General features: G+C 39.7%; 1 protein-coding gene across 5 annotated transcripts in view; it reads right to left on the bottom strand.

Moving 5' to 3' along the window:
• The window catches only part of ELOVL7 (ELOVL fatty acid elongase 7), a 79,420-nt gene that overhangs the window by 12,601 nt on the left and 42,684 nt on the right, over positions 1 to 24,135 (bottom strand). For 3 of the 5 annotated variants that reach the window (XM_023625641.2, XM_070246242.1, XM_070246243.1), the window contains exons 2-5: positions 19,059 to 19,156; positions 10,331 to 10,521; positions 6,846 to 6,926; positions 5,581 to 5,637 (exon numbers count right to left, since the gene is read on the bottom strand). In XM_023625641.2, the coding sequence (XP_023481409.1) occupies positions 5,581 to 5,637; positions 6,846 to 6,926; positions 10,331 to 10,521; positions 19,059 to 19,122 (393 nt within the window). In that variant the 5' untranslated portion in view covers positions 19,123 to 19,156. The remainder of the gene's footprint in view (positions 1 to 5,580; positions 5,638 to 6,845; positions 6,927 to 10,330; positions 10,522 to 19,058; positions 19,157 to 24,135) is intronic. The other 2 variants (XM_023625643.2, XM_070246244.1) reach the window with 1 other exon arrangement.

Raw genomic sequence — 24,135 nt, 5'->3', positions numbered from 1 at the left:
CACACAGTGTAAGATCTTTTTAATGTATTGCTGTGTTTAGTTTGCCAATATTTTGTTGAGGATTTTTGCAACTATTTTCATCATTGATGTTGGCCTGTAATTTTCCTTCTTTGTGTTGTCCTTGTCTGGCTTTGGGATCAGGGTGATGTTGGCCCACAGAATGTGTTAGGAAGTGTTCCATCCTCCTCAATTTCTTGGAATAGTTTGAGGATAGGTATTAAATCTTCTTTGAATGTTTCGTAGAATTCTCCAGAGAAGATATCTTCTCCTGGACTTTCATTTTTATGGAGGTTGTTGATTACTGTTTCAATCTCTTTACCTGTGATTGGACTATTCAGATTTCTATTTCTTCTTGATTCAGTTTTGGGATGTTTATGAGTCTAAGAATTTATCCATCTCTTCTAGATTGTTCAATTTGTTGGCATATAGTTTTTCTTTTTTTTTTTTTTTTTGAGGAAGATTAGCCCTGAGCTAACACCCGCTGCCAATCTTCCTCTTTTTCCTGAGGGAGGCTGGCCCTGAGCTATCACCCGTGCCCATCTTCCTCTACTTTATATGTGAGCTGCCTGCCACAGCATGGCTTGCCAAGCCGTGCCATGTCCGCACCCGGGATCCAAACCAGCAAACCCTGGGCTGCCGAAACAGAACGTGGGAACTTAACCACTGTGCCACCGGGCCAGCCCTGGCATATAGTTTTTCATAATATTCTCTTATAATCATTTGTATTTCTGTTGTATCCATTGTAATTTCCCCTCTTTCCTTTCTAATTTTATTTATTTGAGACTTCTCTCTTTTTTTCTTAGTGAGTCTTATAAGGATTTATCAATTTTGTTCATCTTCTTAAAGAACCAGCTATTAGTTTCATTGATCCTCTCTACCTTTTTTTTTGGTTTCAATTTCATTTATTTCTGCTCTAATTTTTATTATTTCCCTCCTTCTGCTGACTTTGGGCTTTGTTTGTTCTTCTTTTTCTGGTTCTGGAGATTTTTCTCGTTTGTTGAGGTGGGCTTATATTGTTATGAATTTCCCTCTTAGGGCCACTTTTGCTGCGTCCCATATGAGTAGGTATGATGTATTTTCATTTTCATTTGTCTCCAGATATTTGTTGATTTCTCCTTTAATTTCTTCAATGATCCATTGGTTGGTTGGTAGCACGTTGTTTAGTCTCCACATCTTGTCCCTTTCCCAGAATTTTCCTTATAGTTGATTTCTAGTTTCATAGCATTATGGTCAGAAAAGATGCTTGATATGATTTCAATCTTCTTAAATTTATTGAGGCTTGCCTTGTTTCCCAGCATATGGTCTATCCTTGAGATGTGCCATGTGCACTCGAGAAGGATGTGTATTCTGCTGTTTTTGGATGGAGTGTTCTATATATATCTATAAAGTCCATCTTGCCTAGTTTTCCATTTAAGTCCACTATTTCCTTGTTGACTTTCTGTCTGGATGATCTATCCATTGATGTAAGTGGGCTGTTAAGGTCCCCTACTATTATTGTGTTGTTGTTAATATAACAAACCTTTTAGGTTTGTTAATAGTTGCTTCATGTACTTTGGTGCTCCTCTGTTGGGTGCATATATATTTGTAAGTGTTATGTCTTGTTTGTGGAATGTCCCTTTTATCATTATATATTGCCCCTCTTTGTCTCTCCATGCCTTTTTTATCTTGAAGTCTGCTTTGTCTGATGTAAGTATGGCAACACCTGCTTTCTTTTGTTTGCCATTAGCTTGGAATATCTCCTTCCATCCTTTCACTCCCAGCCTGTGTTTGTCTTTGGAGCTGAGATGTGTTTCCTGTCTTGTTTTTTAATCTATCCTGCTACTCTGTGTCTTTTGATTGGAGAATTCAATCCATTTACATTTAGAGCGATTATTGATATATGAGGGCTTAATGCTGCCATTTTATTGCTCGTTTTCCAGCTTTTCTGCATTTCCTTTGTTTCTTGTTCCATATATTCTGGACTACCAATTCAGTTAGGTAGTTTTCTATGAGGGTTTTCTTATTTTCTCTTTATTTGTTATTTGTGTCTCTGTTCTGATTATTTGTTTAGTGGTTACCATGAGGTTTGTATAAAAAATCTCATAGATGAGATACTACATTTTATGATAACTCTTATTTCCTTAGACTAAGCCAATTCCATCCCTTTCCACTTCCCCTTCTAAGTTATTATTGTCTCAACTTATTCCATCCTATGTTGTGAGTTTGTGGTTAAAATGATGAGATTAGATTTATTTTTGGAGTTTTCCTTCCCTTTATGTTTAATGTTTTAATTAAGTGTTTGCTAACCTGTTCTGATAGAGAGCTGTAATTTTCTGATTTTTGTCTACCTATTTATCTCCTTGCTCAATGCTTTGTAACCCCTTACTTTTTTTTCAGGTATAAGGGCCTTCTTGAGCATTTCCTGTAGAGGGGATCTTGTGGTGATGAACCCCCTTAGCTTTTGTTTATCTGGGACAGTTTTTATTTCTCCATTATATCTGAAGGATATTTTTGCTGGATGGAGTATTCTTGGCTGAAAGTATATATCATTCCACTGTCTCCTAGCCTGTAAGGTTTCTGCTGAGAAATCTGCTGAAAGTTTGATAGGGGTTCCTTTGTAAGTTATTTTCTTCTGCCTTGCTGACCTTAATTTTTTTATTTGTCATTGACTTTTGCCAGTTTTACTATTATATGCCTTGGAGAAGGTCTTACATTGATGTAGTTAGGAGATCTATTGGCTCTTTTCACTTATATTTCCAGCTCCTTCCCCAGGTTTGGGAAGTTCTCAGCTATTATTTCTTTGAACAAGCTCTCTGCTCCATTCTCCTCTTCTCCCTCTTGAATACCTATAATCCTTATGTTGCATTTCCTAATTGAGTCAGATATTTCTCAGAGAATTTCTTCATTTCCTTTTAGTCTTAGTTCTCTCTCCTCTTCCATCTGAAGCATTTCTATATTTCTGTCTTCCAGATTGCGGATTCTGTTTTCCATAATATCAGCTCTACTATTCAGGGAGTCCAGATTTTTCTTTATCTCACGCACTGTGTTTTTCATCTCCAACATTTCTGATTGGTTCTTCTCAATAGTTTCAATCTCTTATGTGAAGATGTTCCTGCTTTCACTGAACTGTCATTTCTGGTAACTTGTTGAGTTTTTTAATGATAGTTATTTTGAATTGTGTCATTTAGTTTATAAATTTCTATGCCTTCAGCATTGATTTCTTGCATGTCATTTTCCTTCTGGTCTGGAGATTTAGTATATTTTTTCATACTGTTTGATGGTATGGATTTGTGCCTCCATATAGTCATGGTATCTGCTCACAGCTCCCCCCTGCTGCCACTGGGTAGGGGTCAAGAGCTGTGTATTCTTAGCCCACCATGATCTGCGGCTTGCTGCTCATTGCCTCCGGTTTTCCATCTGTGTGGGTGCTCTGGCTGACTGGCTGAGCTGTAGCACCAGCTAGGGGGAGGGGCACTTTCTTTTGCCTGTGTGATCCTGGAGGCATTCTCATTTTGCCCTATCTGCTCTCCTGGGATGCTAGCTTAATGAAGACACCCCTTCAATAGCTTAGTCCCCTCTGTGTGCGGCTTTCCCACAGGCTGTGAGGGAAGTTGGAGAGCAAAGGTGTTCCCATGGAGAGCTGCCCCTCTTCCCTCTCCTCTCAGAGCTGCACAGTCCGGAGCCCAGGGTTGCTGCTGTTGGGGGAGGGAGAGAAGATCCCTTATCTCCTGCCACTTCCTCTGGGGGTCCAGCATCTTCACCTCCAGGTGTATAGCTGCATGGATCTCTCAGATGTCATTTTTGTTGCATGAGTGTCCTCTGTTGGTATATGAATGTCCTTTCCATTGTATCTTAGCGGGGAGAGTCTAAGGGGAGAGCTTGCTCCACCATGATGCTGATATCACTTGAAAGAAACTTTTGAAAAATAGCCATGCCTGCTCTCTACTCCAGATCATGTGGCATCAAATCTCTTGGGGTGGGACCTAGGTTTTTTGTTTTCTAATGCATTAAGTCTACTGGACCATGAGGGTTGAGAACCACTTGACCACAAAAGGGGATCTCAAAATGTGGCCTCTAGACCAACAGTAATAATATCACCTGAGAACTGGCTAGGAATGCAAATTCTTCAGCTCCACCTAAGACCTGCTGAATCAGGAACTCTTGGGGTAAGATAAAGTCATGTGTGGTTTTGTTTGTTTGTTTGTCTGCTGAGGAAGATTCACCCTGAGCTAACATCTGTTGCCAGTCTTCCTCTTTTTGCTAAGGAAGATTTACCCTGAGCTAACATCTGTTGCCAATCTTCCTCTTTTTGTATGTGAGCCACCACCACAGCATGGCCACTGATGAGTGGTGTAGTTCCACTCCTGGGGACTGAACCCAGGCCGCCAAAGTGGAGCATGCCAAACTTAACCACCAGGCTACTGGGGCTAGCCCAAGTCATCTGTGTTTTTAACAAGCCCTCTATGTGATTCTAACGCATGCTAAATTTGAGAACCACTGGATTCTATGCTCACTAAAGCCCTTTCCAATTCTAACATTATGCGATTATTCAGCTGAGAGGGTGAAGCATGTTGAGATTTGCTACAAGAAATGTAGTGGTATATTTTCTAAACAGAGAATACACTTGTTAGTCTTAGACCTAGGACTGGTTCCAGATAACTAAGATCCACATGCCACAAAGATACAATAAATACCCAACTTTCTGAAACTACTCTGGAAACAAAGGCACATGGCTTTCTCCTCTCATCATGGACCCTAATTCGCAGCATTTGCTTTCCCAGGGCCCAGGCACCTAAATTCAGAGTTGGTCTGCAGGAAAGGAGCCAGTAAGGACAGACTTCAGAAAGGCAGCTGGAGACAGTTTTGATATTACCCAAATTACTGATATCCCAGGGGTGATTTAACATTCTAGTATAAGTTTATGAATTTTGAAGTATTTATCTTCTTTTTTTTTTTGCTGGGGAAGATTTACCCTGAGCTAACATCTGTTGCCAATTGTCCTCTCTTTTCTTTTTTTTCTTTTTCTTGCCTCCCCAAAGCTCTAGTAAATAGTTTTATACTCCAGTTGCAAGTCCTTCTAGTTCTATGTGAGCTGCTGCCATAGCACGGCTACTGACAGATGAGCAGTGTGGCTTTGCAACCAAGAACTGAACCTGGGTCAACGAAGCAGAGCATGCCAAACTTTAACCACCAGGCCGTCAGGGCTGGCTCAGCATTTATCCTCTTAAAGGAGTATGGATGATACAGTATGAATAACCAAAGGTCAATTTTCCTCTGCTCTTTGCTTCCTGAACTTGCCTCACAAAACAATTATCATAAATCTGCAGAAAGATGTACAGTTTTGTAATATATATGACAGTCACAGGTTTATCTTAATCAGGCAGTAGATATACAAGAAAAACCTCATGGAGTTTGCAAAAGACTGAAAAATAAGCTTATTCTATCTAGTCTCGAAAGTTACTGATAATAAAAAGTAAAAGATAATATTAGGTCTGCCTGAGGAGGAGAGATAACCAAAGTTACTAGACAACAGAATTCTAGCAGTTTATTGCTCTCATTGAAACGTCAAACATTTACCAAATGTGGTGACTACATACTCACAGTATCTAACAGCTCGATAAATTTGGAGAAGTAATAAAGCCAGCAGGTGCGTGCCATCTGCAGAAACACAGATACATATGAATTTATTTATTTATTTTTTTACATGGAAGAAAATTTTATTTTTTAAAATTTTGGCACCATACACATAACATAAAATTTGCCAAATTAACTTTTTTTTTTTTGCTGAGGAAGATTTGCCCTAAGCTAACATCTGTTGCCAATCTCTTTTTGCTTGTGGAAGATTCACCTGAGCTAACGTCTGTGCCAATTTTCCTCTATTTTTTTTTTTTTTTGCTTGAGGAAGATGTACCTAAGCTAACATCTGTGCCAATTGTCCTCTATTTTGTATGTGGGTCAGCATGGCTGCCAACGAGTGGTGTAGGTCCATGCCTGGGAACTGAACTTGGGCTGCCAAAAAGGAGCATGCCAAACTTAACCACTAGGCCACAGGGCCAGGCCCCCGTGTTAACTATTTTTAAGTATACAGTTCAGTGGCACTAAGGACATTTACACTGTTGTGCAACCATTACCACCATCCATCTATAAAACTCTTTTAATCTTGAAAAACTGAGACTCTGTACCCATTAAACAAATAACCCCGACTCCCCTCCCCCCAACCCTTGGCAACCACCATTTTGGTTTCTGTTTCTAAATCTGACTACTCCAGGTACCTCATATGATAAAATCATGCAGTGTTTGCCCTTTTGTGCCTGGATTACTTGATTTATCGTAACGTCTTCAAGCCTCATTCACGCTGTAGCATATGTCAGAATTTACTTCCTTGTTAAGTCTAGATAATTTCCCATTGTATGTATATATACCACATTTTGTTTATCTATTTATCCATCAATGGACACTTGGGTTGCCTCCACTTTGTGGCTATTGTGAATAACGCTGCTATGAATATGGGTAAACAATTATCTCTTCAAGTCCCCCACTTTCACATCTTTTAGGGATATACCCAGAAGTGGAATTGCTGGATCATATGGTAATTCTAGTTTTAATTATTTGAGGAAACCAGATATAGATTTATTTTTAAATTCAGGAAATTCAAAAAGAAAAGCACCAATTTTCATTTCACACGAAACTACACACCTGACTTTCTTTGATTTTTTTCTGGTAATTTTTAGCTTTTTTCTCTCAATACATATTTTCTGATAACTGAGTCATTTACTCACTCTGAGTTCACATTAAGTGTCACAAATAGAGTCCAAAAAGTTTTAACCTTGATTTTGAGTTCCAAGTTTTTCCAAAGGGAAACTTACCCTCAAAGCTGTAGGTGACCATGAATAGTCAACAATTTCACATCGTAATGAATAACCTGTACCCCAGCCAGACATCACAAACTGCAAGACAACACATGCATATTAAAGAAGGAAGCATTTGCTCAATAGTTACAACAAAGGTAGTTTTGATTGCATCTCTTCATTGCATTCTCAGCTGAGTCAGCGGTCACATTCAGAGGGAAAGACAGGCTAGAACAATTACAAACTAGGAGCTTGCTCGATATCAAAGCAACAAAAGTTTTCAAAATCGTAAACTCATATACTATTTATATAAACTGTGTTTGAACTAAAATGTCCATTTCTTGGGATGATTATTCTACTATAATGGAGAATAAAACACTGGGAGTGTTTTGCTTAAACAGCGAGTACCGGTAGATATATAGCAGTATATGTACATACATGTATATCTATATATGCCTGTGCACATGTTGGTGTACTCTAAAGAGAATAATCAGGTCCAAATTCGCTCTTTTCTAGTGATTTCCAATCTTCCCAATTAGTCAGTAAATAAATGGGTAAACCAAAATTGCTCAATGTACTCATAAGATGGCTGCAACAACTGGATTTTTACTGTCCTTGGCTAGTGGGTGTAATGTGAAGTGGTAATCTGTGCCTATTAAAATCAAGATTCACTAAACACAAGACTCAGATATTAGTTTTGCTTTGGATTCACATGACAAGTAAGCAAGGAAAATCTTAACAATAAGAGTACAATCTGGCAAGCCTTAATTCCAACACACCCACCAAGTGACCTTAGACTAGTGGTGAGAAGAAAAAGCCTATTGTTAATAAGTCTGAGCCATGATTCAAAGATTACATTGACATTCTTTCAGTGTGACAGTGGGAAGCTCTGTTTTTAAAACAACATCTGAACATGAAAAACTAAGGGCTCTAACTTTAAATTAAAGCATATATTAAATGTTTGGCTTAATTTAGAGTTCTGACAATATGATCAATTCTTCTCTTCTCTGACTTCCCAGTCTCACAAGTGCCAACATCTTCCTGAGAAGGTCTTCTTTCTCGCTATAATGCTTCTGTCATTTTCTGCCATTGAAGTACATTTTCAATTTCTATTTTTAACTACTATTAAAGCTAAAATGACAACTTTAAAATAAATTAACTTCTAAAAGCAAAAGTTCATGAGGCATTATCAGTACGATATTTTAATGGTGAAAAGAAAAGAAGCAAAGGAGAAAGAATAACCATATTTAGACTGTCGTGTTTAGAAACATACCACCCTTTTCTGATACTAGCTCCTACCTTGATTTGTAATATAATTTAATCACACTATTAACTTGGTAAGTTGGGAAATCATGAAAATTAAGATTCAGAAAAGTATAACATATATTTCATGGGTGAGAAAAATATCTTTCAAAAACAAGTCAATAAATTTTCTCAAAGGAATAAGGCGACATGGCCCAGAAATAGCTAATTCTGTTTTACAAAGTCCTTATCTGTCAGCGAGCATCCTCATATTCTCTGGTGCTCAGACTCACTTCTGACTGATGCAAGTAATACCCTCAGCCCACTTTCTTAAACTGGGATGACTGGTTTTCCACTTCACCCCACCCCCAACAAGCACTGCACTGAAAAGGAGAAGCTGTGTGACTTGGCCTTCTGTGGGGTCTTCATTGGTCTCTCTAGTGTCCGACTGGTGCCAAGGAACTAGCACATTCAAACCATCACTGTGGATTCCCTTGGTCTGATGTACTTCCCTTTCTCCTTGTTCATGTTTACCCTGACATCCCTGGTGAAGAGGTTTACTCTGAATACCAAATGCAATCGTGCTCCACCCAATAAACCACGTGTCCTGGAGAGGACATGCTGCTCAGCTGGCAAAAGTCTGTTTAAACAAGTGTGGAACTTAATGCTTTCTTGATCGAAGTCTAAAGAACATTCCAACAGTCAGTGGAGCTTTTGACATATGTGTTTATATTTCAGGCTAGCAATAAGAAAGAGTAATAATGTATACTTGGCAGGTAATAAACCCCAAAACTGGCATACAAGGAACTCAAGTATTAGCAGTTAACGGGAGATAGAAACTTTCAAATTCAGATATTTTCAAACCTTCTTTTATATTATAATTGCTAAAATAGGAACTAAAACTGACTGGTTATAACTGGATTCTTTCCAAGCCTGAGACATATATTTGGGGACATCACAATCAATGACAGACTCAGACACAGAACCTAAGAACACCAGAGCCTGAAGGGACTTGAGAGAAAATTTGGTTCGATCTTGACTTTAGAGAATGGAGGCCCAAAGAGGTTAAGTGACTTGCTCAAAATCAGGCAGCTAGTTAGTAGCATAACTGAGACTAACTAGCCCCTGGTATCCTGGCTTCTAAGTCTGCTCTTAACACTGTCCTACAGTAGGCTATATCCTATGTCTGGGAACGTGCTAAGAGCATGCATTTTCTCTGCTCCCCATCTCTATTACTCCTTCCCTTTCAGTTACTCATTCTCCAGAAAGGACAGTAAAAGTGGCTTGTGAGTTAACTTTGGAAATAAAGTAGAAGACATATAAGGCATCAAAGTAAGTCCAGACTTCAGGGAGCCCTGTGAGAAACGATGCCAGAGCAGACTTAAGGTGTTGGATCAGGTGGACTCATGGCAGGAATCAGATTGGAAGGGCACATAAGCAGAGGCTACGGTGTCAAGAGAGGCCAGGGGGCCACACTGGGCCCTAGCAAGACCCAGGTAGGAGGAAGCGCAGGCTGTGCTGTAGATGAAGTAAATAAGGAGCAGAAGATGAGGAAGCCAGCCAGTATTGGAAAAGAAGCAAGGAACCCCAGAAAAGCAGGTAAGTGAGGGTGGCTGAGGCATGTTAATAGCAGAGGGGGAGAACAAGGATCCATGAGTCTGCTTTTGGGTCCTGGAAGATCCCCATCTCTCTTTCTGACATTTAAGGTACAGGTTCCCTCACCTACTGCTTTGTATGAGTCTAAGTTCTCTGTCCCCATAAAACCCAGCTAAACCAACCAAAACTTCACCTTCTAGCTCATCAGAGCACGCAGAAACCAAAGGTCTTGACCGTGATGATAGCAACTCATTACAGAGTCAGGATGAGCTCTGATGTCAGACAGACCTGGATTCAAATATCAGTCCTCCACTTACCAACTATGCTACTTTTAGTAAGTTACTTAATTTCTCTCAGCATGAGTTTCCTCAAAACTAACATTTATGGATTCATTCAATCACCTATTAAGGTAGCTACATGCAAGTCCTTGGCTTAATGTTAACTTTTCTCACTACCTGTGAGGAAGACTATACAGAGGGCCTCTAAGGAGTTCAATATCTGATCTACCCATAACAACTTTTTGGCAAATACCTGCTCTAGTGAGGCAAGTTTCTAAAATTCCTTAAATCTCGAAGAGTTACCCTTACAGTCACAACAAGAAACATGACAGATAAACAGGAAGACCCAAGCAAAATTCTCCCATTAGGAATACTGAAGACACTTGCCTCATAACACAGATACACAGAAAAGAGTACTATGAAAAAATTGTACGTTATCATCACTTTCTTGAGGTCAAAGGGCTTTCGATTCTCCATGAGCTTTGGTCCCAGAGAAGTGACAAAATAGACATAGAGTACCAGGATGATGGTTTGTGGCAGAGGCGAGGACATGAGGAGCCAGTCTTCAACTCTTGGATCTAAGAGAAAAACAAGATGTAAGTGCCCAGCCTCTTAGCCAAGAGATAACTGACAGCAACCAGTACTTCTTTAAGTGAGCACCTAGATCTTAATGTTGACAGTGGACTATTTGGGCAATGATCACTACTATCTTCAGGAAGGGTAAAGGGAAATCACCAGGAATAATGATGGGGCTAGAAACAGTGAGGCTGTTACTACCCTAGACCTCCAAGGGAAAAGGGAGGTAGCGGTTCTCAGAACCCAGGAGAGGGTTACATGGAGAAGCCCTCCTGGAGAGGAGCTATGACCTTCAGTTGAGGGATTCAACCAGCACAAGGCAATTCTGCAACTAAGAGGCCAGGAGAATCCATACCCAAACACCACACTCCTTCCTCTCTCCAGTCTCCTGGGGCTCTCCATTGGCTGAACCCATCCAGAAACCAGAGGGAAAGGGAGCAAGCCCATGGATATAGTCCATACTGGTCATTCTCCAGGGCCCCGCACAGGGTGCAGAGTAGATCTGGAGGACAGAAGACACCAAGCAAAGTTCCACCATCCATCTATACCCACTAATAACATTTTAGAGTTTCTCCATCCAGACATTCTTTTATATATAAAAAGGTTTATTTTTGCTATTTCTTAACTTTCTGCTTTCCCCAAGAAAACTGAGACATTTCCAAATATACTGCATCATACAATCATAGAATTGAAAGAGACCTTTGTATCATCTAAGTATCTAAAGTGTGAGTTCTAGTGTCCAAAATGTGGGCTAACCAATCTGATATTTTGAGCAAAAAAATGTATTAGCCTCACAACCGTGTAAAAAGAAATTCACCTATCACGGCTCATTCCAGGCCAGGAGAATTAGGTCAACTAAAAATTGCAACTCAAGATAAAATGTGATTAATCTTACAATCTTAAGTAGTTCAGGTGTAATTTTACCAAATTGCCTCATGAAGCCAGAGCAATAAAAAGGGAATAAGTATGGACAAGTTTCCAGGTGCATCTGACTCAAAATTGAGTCTTGATGAAACTTGGGTTGCTAAATACCATCACTTTCATCGATTGGGAAAGAGGGGTGGGGGGAATACAGCCCTTGCTCACTTAAACTGCTAATAATGTAGCTAATTACTAAAAAAACCTTCAAATACCCCTTCAAGTCTGATTTTATACTTGATGCAAAAATTTCTTCAATCGACTCCATGACTGATGACTCACTTGGCTTCAATTTTATTGCTAGAGCGCTCACTCTTGACACTCAGATGTACCAAGGCATGGCTTTAGCTATTAAATGATTTATTCTGCACTCAAATGGGCCTCCCTCAAAAAAACTGACAGATGCCCTATCTCAGAAAAATAAATAAGCCAACTATCAACTCTAAAACGAATCCCAAGCTATTTAGGAATTTAATATACGATAAAAGGAAGCCCCAGGAACAAGCAGGGAAGGGAGAGACTACTCCACAAGTGTTGACAGAAAACTGACTGGTTGGTTGAAAAATGAGTGTGTTCCATATCTCATATCCTACATAAGCATGTCCCAAAATATGCAATGGAAGCAAGATATTTAAAGTTTTTCCACAACAAGTTGGGAGAGACTACTGGGAATGCTACGTTAAACAAACAAGTTGCTTTTTGGCAGGATTTCTTAGTGCTTCATGTTCATTGTGAATTGCCAAGATAGGAACTGTGTATGCAACATTTCTCAAACTTATTTGGCCATGGAACCCTGATTTTTTTTTGTCAAATAGCATTGAACAACTTGTGGAACTAACACTCTGTGGAACACAGTTTGGGAGAGATAGCCCTTTGCTAAAATACATTTATAAACTAAACCATCAAAAATTAGACAGTGATAGGGGAAGATAAATAGGATCAGATCATTCTGAGATACAGTAAGGAGGGAGAAAATAAAAATTTTTAAAATGGTTAAACAAGGGGAATGAGAGACAAGTGGAAGTTAAGAAAAACACTGAGATTTTTTGTTTAGGTAACTATACCATCACTGAGACTAGAAATACAGGATAAGGAAGAAGATTGGTCAAGGAGAGATGACTTATGCTTTAGAACATCTTACACTTGGGGTGCCTGTAAATCATTCATATGGAGACCCCCTCTAGGCACCTGGATATATGGGTCCAGAAATTAGGAGAGACATCTAGCCAGGAGATGCAGGTTTGGCTCGCCATCACATAAAAGATGAACAATAAAGTGGAGAAACTGATTTAGGAGAAGTGGGTAGAGTAAGGAGAGTACGTGCTGAAGTCAGAAGCTTGAGGACTCAACACTCAAGGAGGAGTGGTAGAGAGAAACCTGTAAAGAAGCCTGGGAAGGCCCTGCTGAAGAGAGAGATGGAAACCCACCAAAGAGCGATCCCGAAGCCCAGGGGAGAGTGAATTTTTGGAAGAAGTCAAAGCATCAAATGTGGCCAAGAGGGAAAGTAAACCGTGGACTGAAAAGTGTGGCTGGATTTAACAAAAGGAAGTCACTGCTGCTCTTAGCAGGAACCATTTTAGTAAAGCTTCATGTACAAAACAGAAATTCCACAAAAGCTTCCTGACATTCATAAAAACACAAAGTTCTCAAAATTAAAAAAATTTGTTAAATTAACATTGTCACAGTTTTAGATCAGGAAAAGCTTTGAAATCAGCTATCCAAGTACATGTCCCTGAAGTCTTTTATTACTTCTATCAGGTCCCTTCCTCCCCTTTAGCAAGTTTCCCAGGACATCCGGGTACCACGTGCAACTAAAAAGGCCACGAGGAACCCTGGTCACAGGCCTGTACCTCACCAGTCTCAGAAAATAAAAGTCATCACACAACTGGAGACCAAGGGACAGGATCAGAACTGATCAAATTTTGCTGGATTTCTACCATCAGTGAGTAATCCAAACTGAAAATACACGAATATCGTAAATAATATTAATATGTCTAGTTTTTATCTCCAATGAAATAAAGACTTAAAATCTGTACCAAAAGAAGTCTTCTGAAGGGATATTAACCTTTCACCTGTGGATGGTGACAGTATGGATGATTTTTCTTTTTTTTCTTATTCTTTATAAGCAATTTTAAATGTTTCTGTTATTAACAGATACCACATATATGACTGAAAACTAGAGGTTTTTTAAGTGTCAGTAAAGGAATTCCTGAACTAGAAATATATTTTATTTTATTGTTTCATTGACTCAGCAGGGGGGAAAAAATCAAATGATGTCACCTTTCTGTTCTTCCACTGGTAGCAGTAGAAAGAACACAAGCCAAAAAAAGCATGCTGGGCTGGCTCAGGAAGCAGAAGAAAATAACTTTAAAACAAATAACTTTTTCCTGTAATTTAACATTTTAAGCACACACCTTTCAAAAAAATCCTGTGTGAGGCTTTCAAGGTCTAGAGATCAAAAAAGATTATAGATTATGTCCTTTGAGAAAAGCTAGTTAATTTAATTTCATATCATTTTCCAAGCAAATAATAAAAGAAAACACCAAGCTTTTTTATCCTATTTGAGCAAAGCTCTGGAGTCAGCCGGCCTGGGTTCAGATCCTGGCCCTCCTACTGACTCATTATGTGACCTGGGGTCATTAACTTCTCTGTGCTTAGTTTTCTCATCTGTGAATTGGGCATAAAACAGCATGTATCTCACAGACAATTTGGTGACTTCTTGTATGTAAACAGCTGGCACAGCCTAAGTGCTCAGTAAGTGTTGCTGCTGTTATTACAGCAGATGTCAATTCTGTCAGCACAGCAGAATCACCTCTGGAGTATTTAAAAATCAAATGGCCAAAAATGACCTTGGTCCAACCAAATCAGAATCCCAGGGTATGGGTCTCAGGCATCCATATGATACCGACCCTGATATCAGTTTCCCTACATTAAACCCAGCATATATGAGGTTAAAACCAAAACACTCATTCACTGCTTGCTCCCTGGCTGCCCGGCTCCAGAATCCACTATCCTCCATGGAGACAGACACCACCAAGGACAAGCACCTGGATTCACTATCTCTTCCCCACAAAGAGATACAGGCTGGTGGGAAAGCTGCTGACCAGCAAGGTCACAGGCTCTCTCCTCTCTGCAAGGGTCTCAAGGCCAAACACAGGCTGGTGGGAAAGCTCTGACCAGCAAGGCCATATGCTCCCCCTCCCCTACCTAAAACCTCAAATAAAAACCCTTCCTTTTAGCTTTTTGGGGAATTTGGATTTCAGCGTTAGCTGCCCTATCTCCTTGCTCAGTGCTGTGCAATAATAAAATTCCTACTTTCTTCCACGACAGCTGGTGTCAGAGATTGGCTTGCTGTGCAACGGGTGAGCAAACTCACTTCAGGTTCGATATCACATATTTAAAAAAAAGCTGCCTGACCACAATGAACAGTCAGAGCTGAGATCCAGGGGTTCGGTGTGCTTCTTTCACCTCCCTTCAGGGCCTCAGCATCCCTCACCAGGTGCTCTGCAGTGGTCTTTCATGTGTTTTCCCTGCCTCCTGATCCAATCTGCTACATCCTGTCTTCCACACAACAGCGAAACTCACTTTCTAAAGGTACAGGTCTGCTCAGATTCTTCCTCTGCTGAAATCAGCTATCTCTACTGACCAAATAAAACTCGAAGTCTTCAACACAATGTTCATGACTCTGACAACTGTTCATTTTTCCTTCCTTCTCTCAGCAACAGTTACACCTTTCTGAACAGAGAGCCCATTTCCATGTGAGGTAGCAGCGTCCCCATGATGAGAAATCTACAATTCAGGAATGGATGGTAACTTGATAGGGAGATTGTAGAGGGGACTGCTTGGCAATATTTAAAGTTAATTTGGACTCAGTCTGTGATTCCACAAACTACAAAAGGTTCAGGGGTGAGGTGAGCCCTGTTTTCCCCAGAGACAAAAGGCTGATGATGCACCTTCTATTTTGGTCATCAGAGTTGGGTTTAAGTGTCATGAGTAGAGCCGAGATGAAAGCAGAGGATGGGAAGGAAAGGTGTCTGAGAGTCCATACCCCAGTGATTATCAAAGTTCTGACATTATTAGCCTGATAAATCTTCTCTAAGAGTGTTCCAGAGAGAAAGTACAGGCGAAGCACAAGTGCCACATATATAGAACATTAAGGAGTTTTCCATCAACTCCTTGTAAGAGAGTGTTCTCTTTGGAAGTAGCATGTACTAGCTCAAAGAGCTCTCTCTGAAATTCCAAGTACCAATAAGATGAAGAAGATATAAGGAAAAGCCAAGGTGTACCTCTAGCACCCTGTGTAGTACTAAAGGTTCAAAATGGCAGCAGTCTTACAGACTCCATCTTCTTGCAAAACGATCACAACTAAGTCTGAAAAGTTATTATTACTATCCAAACACAAGGAAAGGTGCTTTTTAAACATTAAAAATGTTTTCATTTCTCTATAGCCCAAAATGCTACTATAGCATTATTTCAAAATTTGACATTTCATATCTAAGAATCATAATAAATCCTCTTATAGCTTAAGTATTAATTAAACCATTTTTAAATTCTCTAGGTGTGGAATTTTCCACATGAAACAACTAGGCATGACCACCACTTCTCTGGCAATCAGAAAACCAACGAATATCACTAAGTTTCCTGAAGGCTACTCAGGATTAGAGCCAAAGCCAAGAATACACTTGAAATTCTTGGCCCTTGATCATGGGCTCTGACCTTCCCAGGGTAAGCAAAGTAAAACTGGACCAAGACGGCCAGAAATGATTCCTAAGGGCTCTCAGAGATCAATACCACACTAAGCAGAAGCAAAACCCTCTCCTGTTACATCTGATAGTGTTCTCTTAAATCTCAACACAGAACATTTAACCCTTCAAGGTCCTGACAGGAAAAAATATGTGAAGAAACTTCTTTAAAAAGTGATATGCTTTATTAAAAGTATTTAAAGACAAAAATGCTCTATCAATCATCTGTAACCAGCACCACCACCACCATTTGTGTTGGGATACTTCCCAAATAACAGAGCACTTCCACGCATATTATCTGGCAGCTGGTAGGTATCATTCTCATCTCTGTTTTGCTAACAAAGAAACTGAAACTTGCGGACAATAAATAACTTGTTCAAGATCACATAGCTGGTCCACAGGAGAATCAGAACGTAAATCTAGGTCTTCTCGTCACACATCCCCATACCCACCCTCCTCTCTCAAGACTTCAAATTAACAAACTCAGACAGGTAGTATTCCCTGCCTCTTCCTGGCCTCTTCCTTGCACTGTTTGCAATGCTGTTTCCAGGGCTCGTCTTGTGTCTCTCTAATCACCTCCACTCCTTTGTCATTCCTTTTTCTGACCTAATATTACTCAGCTTTTCAATGTAAGTATTCCTCATAAAAAGTAGAGTTGACTCATGAATAAAAGTGGAAGTGGAATTCAGAAGTAGTTCATTTTAAAACACTTTTGACTTCCAGCACTATGTAAATACTCATCATCATCTAACTCTATTTGGCTCTTGAGTTAGGATATTGATTATCTCTTGGGTTCCTGCATTTGAGATAGTGAGCAGCACGTGCTGGATAGCAAGGGATCTGTTCTATTTGGGTTGGTTCCCGAGTTCAAATCATGAGAGTTCAGGTAGCAAGGTACATATCTACTTTGAAAAGCAATTAAAATATTAGTATTTGAAAAAATAAAAATAAAAACCATTAGAACAGGGGCCAGCCTGGTGGCGCAGCAGTTAAGTGCGTATGTTCCACTTCAGCGGCCCAAGGTCCGCTGGTTCGGATCCAGTGCAGACATGGCACCACTTGGCAAGCCATGCTGTGGTAGGCGTCCCACATATAACATAGAGGAAGATGGGCACGGATGTTAGCTCAGGGCCAGCTTTCCTCAGCAAAAAGAGAAGGATTGGCAGCAGATATTAGCTCAGGGCTAATCTTCCTCAAAAAAAAAAAAAAAAATTAGAACAAAACAAAAAGTATAGTATTTAAATTAAATACTGAATTTATGAGAACTACGGTAAACCTTCAGAAACGGATGACCTCTAAAGAAACCTATATGTTCTCTGCATCACTACATTAAGTTGAAAACTAAGAAGAAAATATGGAAATAGTCACTCTCCCTTATTCCCCTAGCAGAGCGCAGCGTCTCTATTTACAAGATCTCTTTTAGATCCTTGGCATTCTTCAGGGGCAAAACTGCCGGGACTTTTTTTAGTGAAATCAAAGTGGTCTCTAGCAGTCTACTGAGAAAGATGGCAACCATGAAACAGTGTATCTTTGCAAAAAATCAATGTAAATTGGAATATAATTTCAATTGTGGTAGGTGCTAAAAGATGGCACTTTTTCCTCCTGAATTTGGTGAACATGCAATTTCCTTTTTTTTTTTAGATTGTATTTTTCCTTTTTTCTCCCTAAAACCCCCCGGTACATAGTTGTGTATTTTTTTTTTACTTGTGGGTCCCTCCAGCCGTGACATGTGAGACACTGCCTCAGCATGGCCTGATGAGTGGCACCATGTCCACGCCCAAGATCCAAATCAGTGAAACCCTGGGCCGCCAAAGCAGAGTGCATGAACTTAACCACTCGGCCACAGGGGCCTGCCCCCTGCCATTTCTTGTTGATAAGGAAGAACTAATCTAAAGTGGTGATGGTGGTGGATATGCATAAAATAATTCAAATGTGAAATACCAGAATACTAATCAGAAAACATAGGTTTTAGTCTTTTCTGCCAAGAACTAACCATGATGTTGGGAAGGCCACATCTCTGGGCCTCATTTTCTTTAGCTCTAAAATGAGGTGTTAGCTTTGATGATATCTAGGTCCATCTCAGCTCTAAAATGCTCTGATTCCCTATTTAAAAAATTTTTACCTTTGTTATATTTTAAAAGTGTTGTAATAGTTATAAAAGCAACATACATTTAGTGGTTTTAAAAAATCTAGACAGACATAGATAAGTAAACAGAAATTACCCATAATCCTACCACCCAGAGATAACTGGTAACCCTCACAGAAGAAATACATGTGGTGTTTTATAACCTGCTTTCATTTTATGTATTTTAAACTTCCTGCTACAGTATTAAATGTTCTTCTAAAACATTGATTTTTTTTTAATGGGCAAGGGGAGAAGGCAGGCATTTCAGAATTACTCAGGGGTTACCCTAGGAAACGCTCCTTGCCCCTTCTGATGCACCCCTGGGGGATGCAGCTCTTCCCATCAAGAAGCACCATGGGGGCAGCCACTGTGGGCAGAAACTGTTATTTCCCTTAGGAGCATTAGGGCAGAAAACAGCCAAGGAACACTGTGCCTCCAAAATCACTTTTAGTGGCTCCCGAGTTGGAATGCACCATCATTTATTAACCAATTCCCTTCACTAGATACTAAAGCTATTTTCACTGTTATAAACATCGCACTGGACATCTGTGTAGCTCTGTCTTTGGGCATGTCTGTAATGAAACCCTTGTACTTCCTCTTCACTAACTAGTAATAAAAATCAATATTTGGGGTGTCTTTGAGGAAGTATTAAGCTGCAAAGTCTCTCATTCCGTTCCAATGAAATGCTATTAAATATGGAAATCTGACATAAAAAAGAAAGAATGAGGCTCAATTAGGAAATTTGGTTACTTACCAGCATGTTTGATCCAATTATCATAAAGACGCATGGTCCTCGACGTAAGATCACTGAAGGCCATTTTCCACAGGATTTACTGGCTCTTAAAATGGATTCTTCAGGAAAACAAAAAAGAAATGTGTGTATGATCTATAAATGCAAATAAAGCCAAGTTTATAGCAACACAATATTTAAAATGCTAAAAATTTAATAGGAATAACTGGCAAAACAATAAACTTATTGAGGGTAAATGCATTAGTGAAATACATTAAACCCTGATGCAGCTGCAAACATTTAAGATTTTTTGGCATTATCAGGACGATGCTTACTTCACTCTAAAGGCTGACATTCTATGTACAAGATACAAAAGGAGTAAATGATTTCAGGAACATACAGGAGCATCTCTTTTATGGCAACAACACACATCAGGAATGGACTGCACCTCCCATAGCAATGCTAAAACCCAGATAAAGAACATCGAGAACATACACAAAGTTTCAAAGAAGCTCCTCTGATCCAGACTTACAGCTAATCTTCAGGTATAATAAGGTGTTCTATACGCAAGTTTTTACAATTTAAGTGGAACAGAGGTAGAAAGAGGGAGGCAAAGAAGATGTACAAGATCCAAGGAGAAGTTGCCTAGATTTTCTGAACAGGTAGACAAGAACAGTTACAAAAAGCAGTCTTCTGAAAGTGATCAGTGAGGGGAAACTAGCTCTATTATAACTTAAAAGATATTCTAAATCTAGAATAATTAAAACAGTGTGCCGCTGGCACAGAAAGAGGCAAACCAAGGGGACAGAACAGAATGTCCAGAAATACACCAAATACATTTGGGAATTTAGAACTGCATTTCATAAATTCTAAGATGTACCCTTTCCTACATTTTCACATCTCCGAAATCAGCATACACCTTACAAATGGATAGTGTGTCATAAAATGAATAGTATATTGATTCCCAACTCATACGGTGGCATGATGAAAAAGCTCTGGGAATGGACAGTGGTGACAGTTGCACAATAACACAAACGTACTTAATGCCACTGAACTGTACACTTAAAAACAGTCAAAATGGTAAATTTTACCACAATAAGAAAGAAACCCTAAGGTCAGTAACAGGAAAATTCAGACTTTCTTCTAGCATTCTAAAATAAAACCATTTAAATATGTATATATTTTTCTTTAAAAAAATTTTTTTTTTACTGTGGTCTAAATAGTTTGTAAAATTGTGAAATTTCAGTTGTGCATTAATATTTGTCAAACACCATATAAATGTGCCCTTGCACCCCTTGTGCCTACCCTCCCCGCCTCTTCCTCCTGGTAACCACTAAATTGTTCTCTTTGTCTGTAAGTTTGTTTATATTTCACATATGAGTGAAATCATATGGTGCTTGTCTTTCTCTGTCTGGCTTATGGCACTTAACATGATGCCTTCATGGTCCATCCATGTGGTCGCAAATGGGACGATTATGTCTTTTTTAATGGCTGAGTAGTATTCCATCGTATGTGTATACCACATCTTCTTTATTCAGTCATCAGTCGTTGGGCACTTGGGTTGCTTCCACGTCTTGGCTATCGTGAATGCTGCAATGAACACAGGGGTGCCTAGTCTCTTTGTATTGTTGATTTCAAGCTCCTGAATTTGTTAATTTGTCTGTGTTATCTTGTAAATTGTTGAGTTTTTTAATGATAGCTGTTTTGAATTCTTTGTCATCTAGGTTATGGATTTCTGTTCCTTCAGGGTTGGTTTCTGAGTACTTGTCTCTTTCCTTCTGGTCTAGAGCTTTAATATACTTACTTATACTGCTTGATGGAGTAGATTTTTGCTTCCTCATGGTGCCCTTATCTGGTCACAGCTGCCATCTACCTCCACACGATGGGGATCAGGGGCTGTGTATTCTGGGCTCCTCATGAGCAGGGGCTCCCCAGCGCCAGCCACTGACTGCTTTTCTCTCTGAGCAACTGATCTATGGCAGATCTGGAGCACTGGGCAGGGGGAGGGGTACTCTCCTTCCCCAGTGCTTCCCCTAGCCCCTGCTTGTCTCTCCGTACAGAGCTCTGGGCCATTGCAGGACGGTGCACTTTCCCTTTCCCCGCCACCACTGCCAAGCTCTCTGCACAGTGCTCTGGATGATCCTGGGGCTGGAGTGCTGGAAAGGGATAGGGCACCTCCCTCACCTGCATACTTTCCCCACCACCACTGTTATGCTCACCACACCATGCTCTGGACAATTCTGGGGCTGGAGTACCAGGTGGGGACAGGGCACCCTTTTCACCTGTGCGCTTCCCATTGCCGCAGCTTGTCTCTCTCCACAGAGCTCCTGTGGATCACCTTCCACTTCCTCCAGAGGATCCAGCCCCACCATTTTCAGGCATATGGCTGTGTGAGTCTCCCAGACATCTTTTGTGATGTGTATATGTCCTCTGTTGGTGTATGAATGTCCTTTTGGTTGTATCTTAGAGGGGAGAGTCCAAGGGAAGAGCTCACTCTGCCACGATGCTGACGTTGCTCATATATATATATATATATCTCATATATATATATCATCATATATACATCATATACCATATGTATACCATATCATATATATATATATATATGGTATTTGATAAAGGTGGAAACTCAAACCAGTGGGCACTGAATTACCAGCAGTTATTCAATAAATGGTGGATACATCTGAATAGCCATCTGACAAAAAAAAAGTTGGATCCAAACATGGATAAACTCCAATTAGATCAAAGATTTAAATCAGAAAACTAGTATCATGAAAGTACTAGATTACAGTAGGGAGAACACTTTTATAACTTTGAAGTTGGAAAGGATTTTCTAACTTTGATTTAAAATCTATAAGACATAAGAGAAGACTAACAAATTTGACCATAAGAAGAAAGTAAAAAGCCACATAACAAACAGGAAAAGAAAAGTTCAATTCATATCATAGACTACTCTCTCTAACAAATAAAGAGTTCCAAGAAATTGTTAAAAAGATGTATAAACCAAGAAAAAATGGGAAAGTTTCACAGAATAGGATATACAAATGAATCTTCAGGATGAAAAGTTGCTTAACTTTAATCATAGTAAGAAATATACAATTTTTTTACATTAGATGGGCCAAAGTCCAAACATTTTTATCGTCAGATGGGACAAAATCCCAAAATGTGTTACCTCTGTTGGCAGGACTATGGGAAACTCATATATTGCTGGTGGGAGTACAAAGTAGTATAACCCTTAGTGAGGGCAATTAGGCATTATCAGTAAAAATTGTAAATGCATATTTTTTAACCCAGCAATCCTACTTTCAGAAACTTATCCTGTAGATATACATGCACATATGCAGAATGACATATACTCAAGGTTTTCATTGAATCAGTAAGAAGAAAGCCTGGAAACAACCAAATGTCCATTAAAAGGAGTGTGGTTAATAAATGATAACACATCTAACACCATGAAATATTACGCCATTGTAAATAAGAATAAGGAAGCTCCCCATGTGTTGATATGGAAAGATATCCAAGATAAATCCTTATGTGAAAAAAGTACAGGAAGGTACAGAATTTTAAAATGACTGCCTTTATATAGAAAAGAATGAAAGGAGTAAGAATATACATTTACATTCATTTATATTAGCATCAGCATAAAAGGAACTCTGAAAAGATATCCATGGGAAAGGGAATGGGGTACACACTGGGCTGAAGGGGTGGAAGGAAGACCTTATAATGTTTGGTTTTTGACTCATGTGAATATATTACCTATCCAAAAAGAATTAAAATATTTTAAAGGAAAAAAAAATGGGATCAGTTACATCTTTGCTGGGACATTCCTATTTAAACCCCATACACAAATGCACACACACACAAAAGAGGGATTTATCTTCATTCCTCAAGGGCCCATCCCCTCCAGAGGATCTCTCCAAGTCCAGGGAGGCAGCTCAGCATGCCTCTGATCTGATACATCCAGAGTCCTCAAGCTGCATTCAGACTCCAGGTTGGCTGTGGTGATGCCAGGGTCCTGCAGAGCCAGCCCGAACTCTTGTTTTCCTGTGGATCATTTCCATAATGAAGGTGTGATGTGGGTGTAAAAGCAGGGGCTCTGGAGTCACAAAGACCGTGGTCTGAATCCCACCACTTAATAGCTGTGTGACCCTGGGCAAAATTAAAGCTCAACTTCCTGTCTGTAAAATGGCGATTCTACAACCTACCAAGGTAAAAATAAACTAACTCACAGAGTTGTTTCGAGGACCATGTGAGGTAATATATGTTTGTATAGTTTAGAGCCCAGAATCTGATAAAGAATAAACATTCAATCAAAGTCAGATATTGTCATCTGTAGAGATAAGTTGTACTAATGTAATTGGAAAACATCTTGCCAAACTATCTAGTACAGCTGAATGGCAGCTTATGGAACAAACGAAGAGAAAATACTACTACTTTCATTTTACAAGCTGGTATGTCAAGATTACACATGACTCTTCCCGTGATGTTTTCCATCTGTTCTGGCATGAGTGTTTTAGACCCTGATAAAAGCTACTTCCCCACTCACCTTAACCACTGATATAACAGACGTCAAGCCATTATTCTCATAATTAATCTGCCAAAATAATGCTGTTTAAATTATTCAGAATCAGAGCAAAAGAGTCTAATTCTATATGGCACATGGTGGGGTTACATTCCAAAGTATTACTCTGTTTTCTGGGCAGTTCCCACCTCCTCTTTTTTCACTCATTCCACCACTTTCCTCTCCCCAGCCCTCATCACCAAAACACAAAGACTCAAAGAAACCACAGTCTAATGCATGCCAGAAATATTCTCAGGCAGCAAACAGAGCTGGTTTCTCTAATCCCAAAGATCACACAAGACTGAGATGAAGGAAGAGGAGGAAGGTAATCAGAGGAGCAATTGAAAGAGAAGGGGGACTGGAGAAGCAGGAAAGGGAGCCATTAGCCCAAGCTTTCTGGAGTGTGGACTCTCTCACTGATCCTTTGCTTGTAGATAACCTGCTATCCAACAGTCTTTAACACTTGTGGGTCCACCAGAAGAGAGGGAACGTGCATAATTATGTGGGGATGGGGCCTGAAAAGAAAACCTGATCCCTTTA

Source organism: Equus caballus, chromosome 21 (assembly GCF_041296265.1).
Source record: "Equus caballus isolate H_3958 breed thoroughbred chromosome 21, TB-T2T, whole genome shotgun sequence".
Taxonomy (NCBI): Eukaryota; Metazoa; Chordata; class Mammalia; order Perissodactyla; family Equidae; genus Equus; species Equus caballus.
Note: the sequence above shows the minus strand (reverse complement) of the source record. Positions and strands in the feature narration are given on the sequence as shown.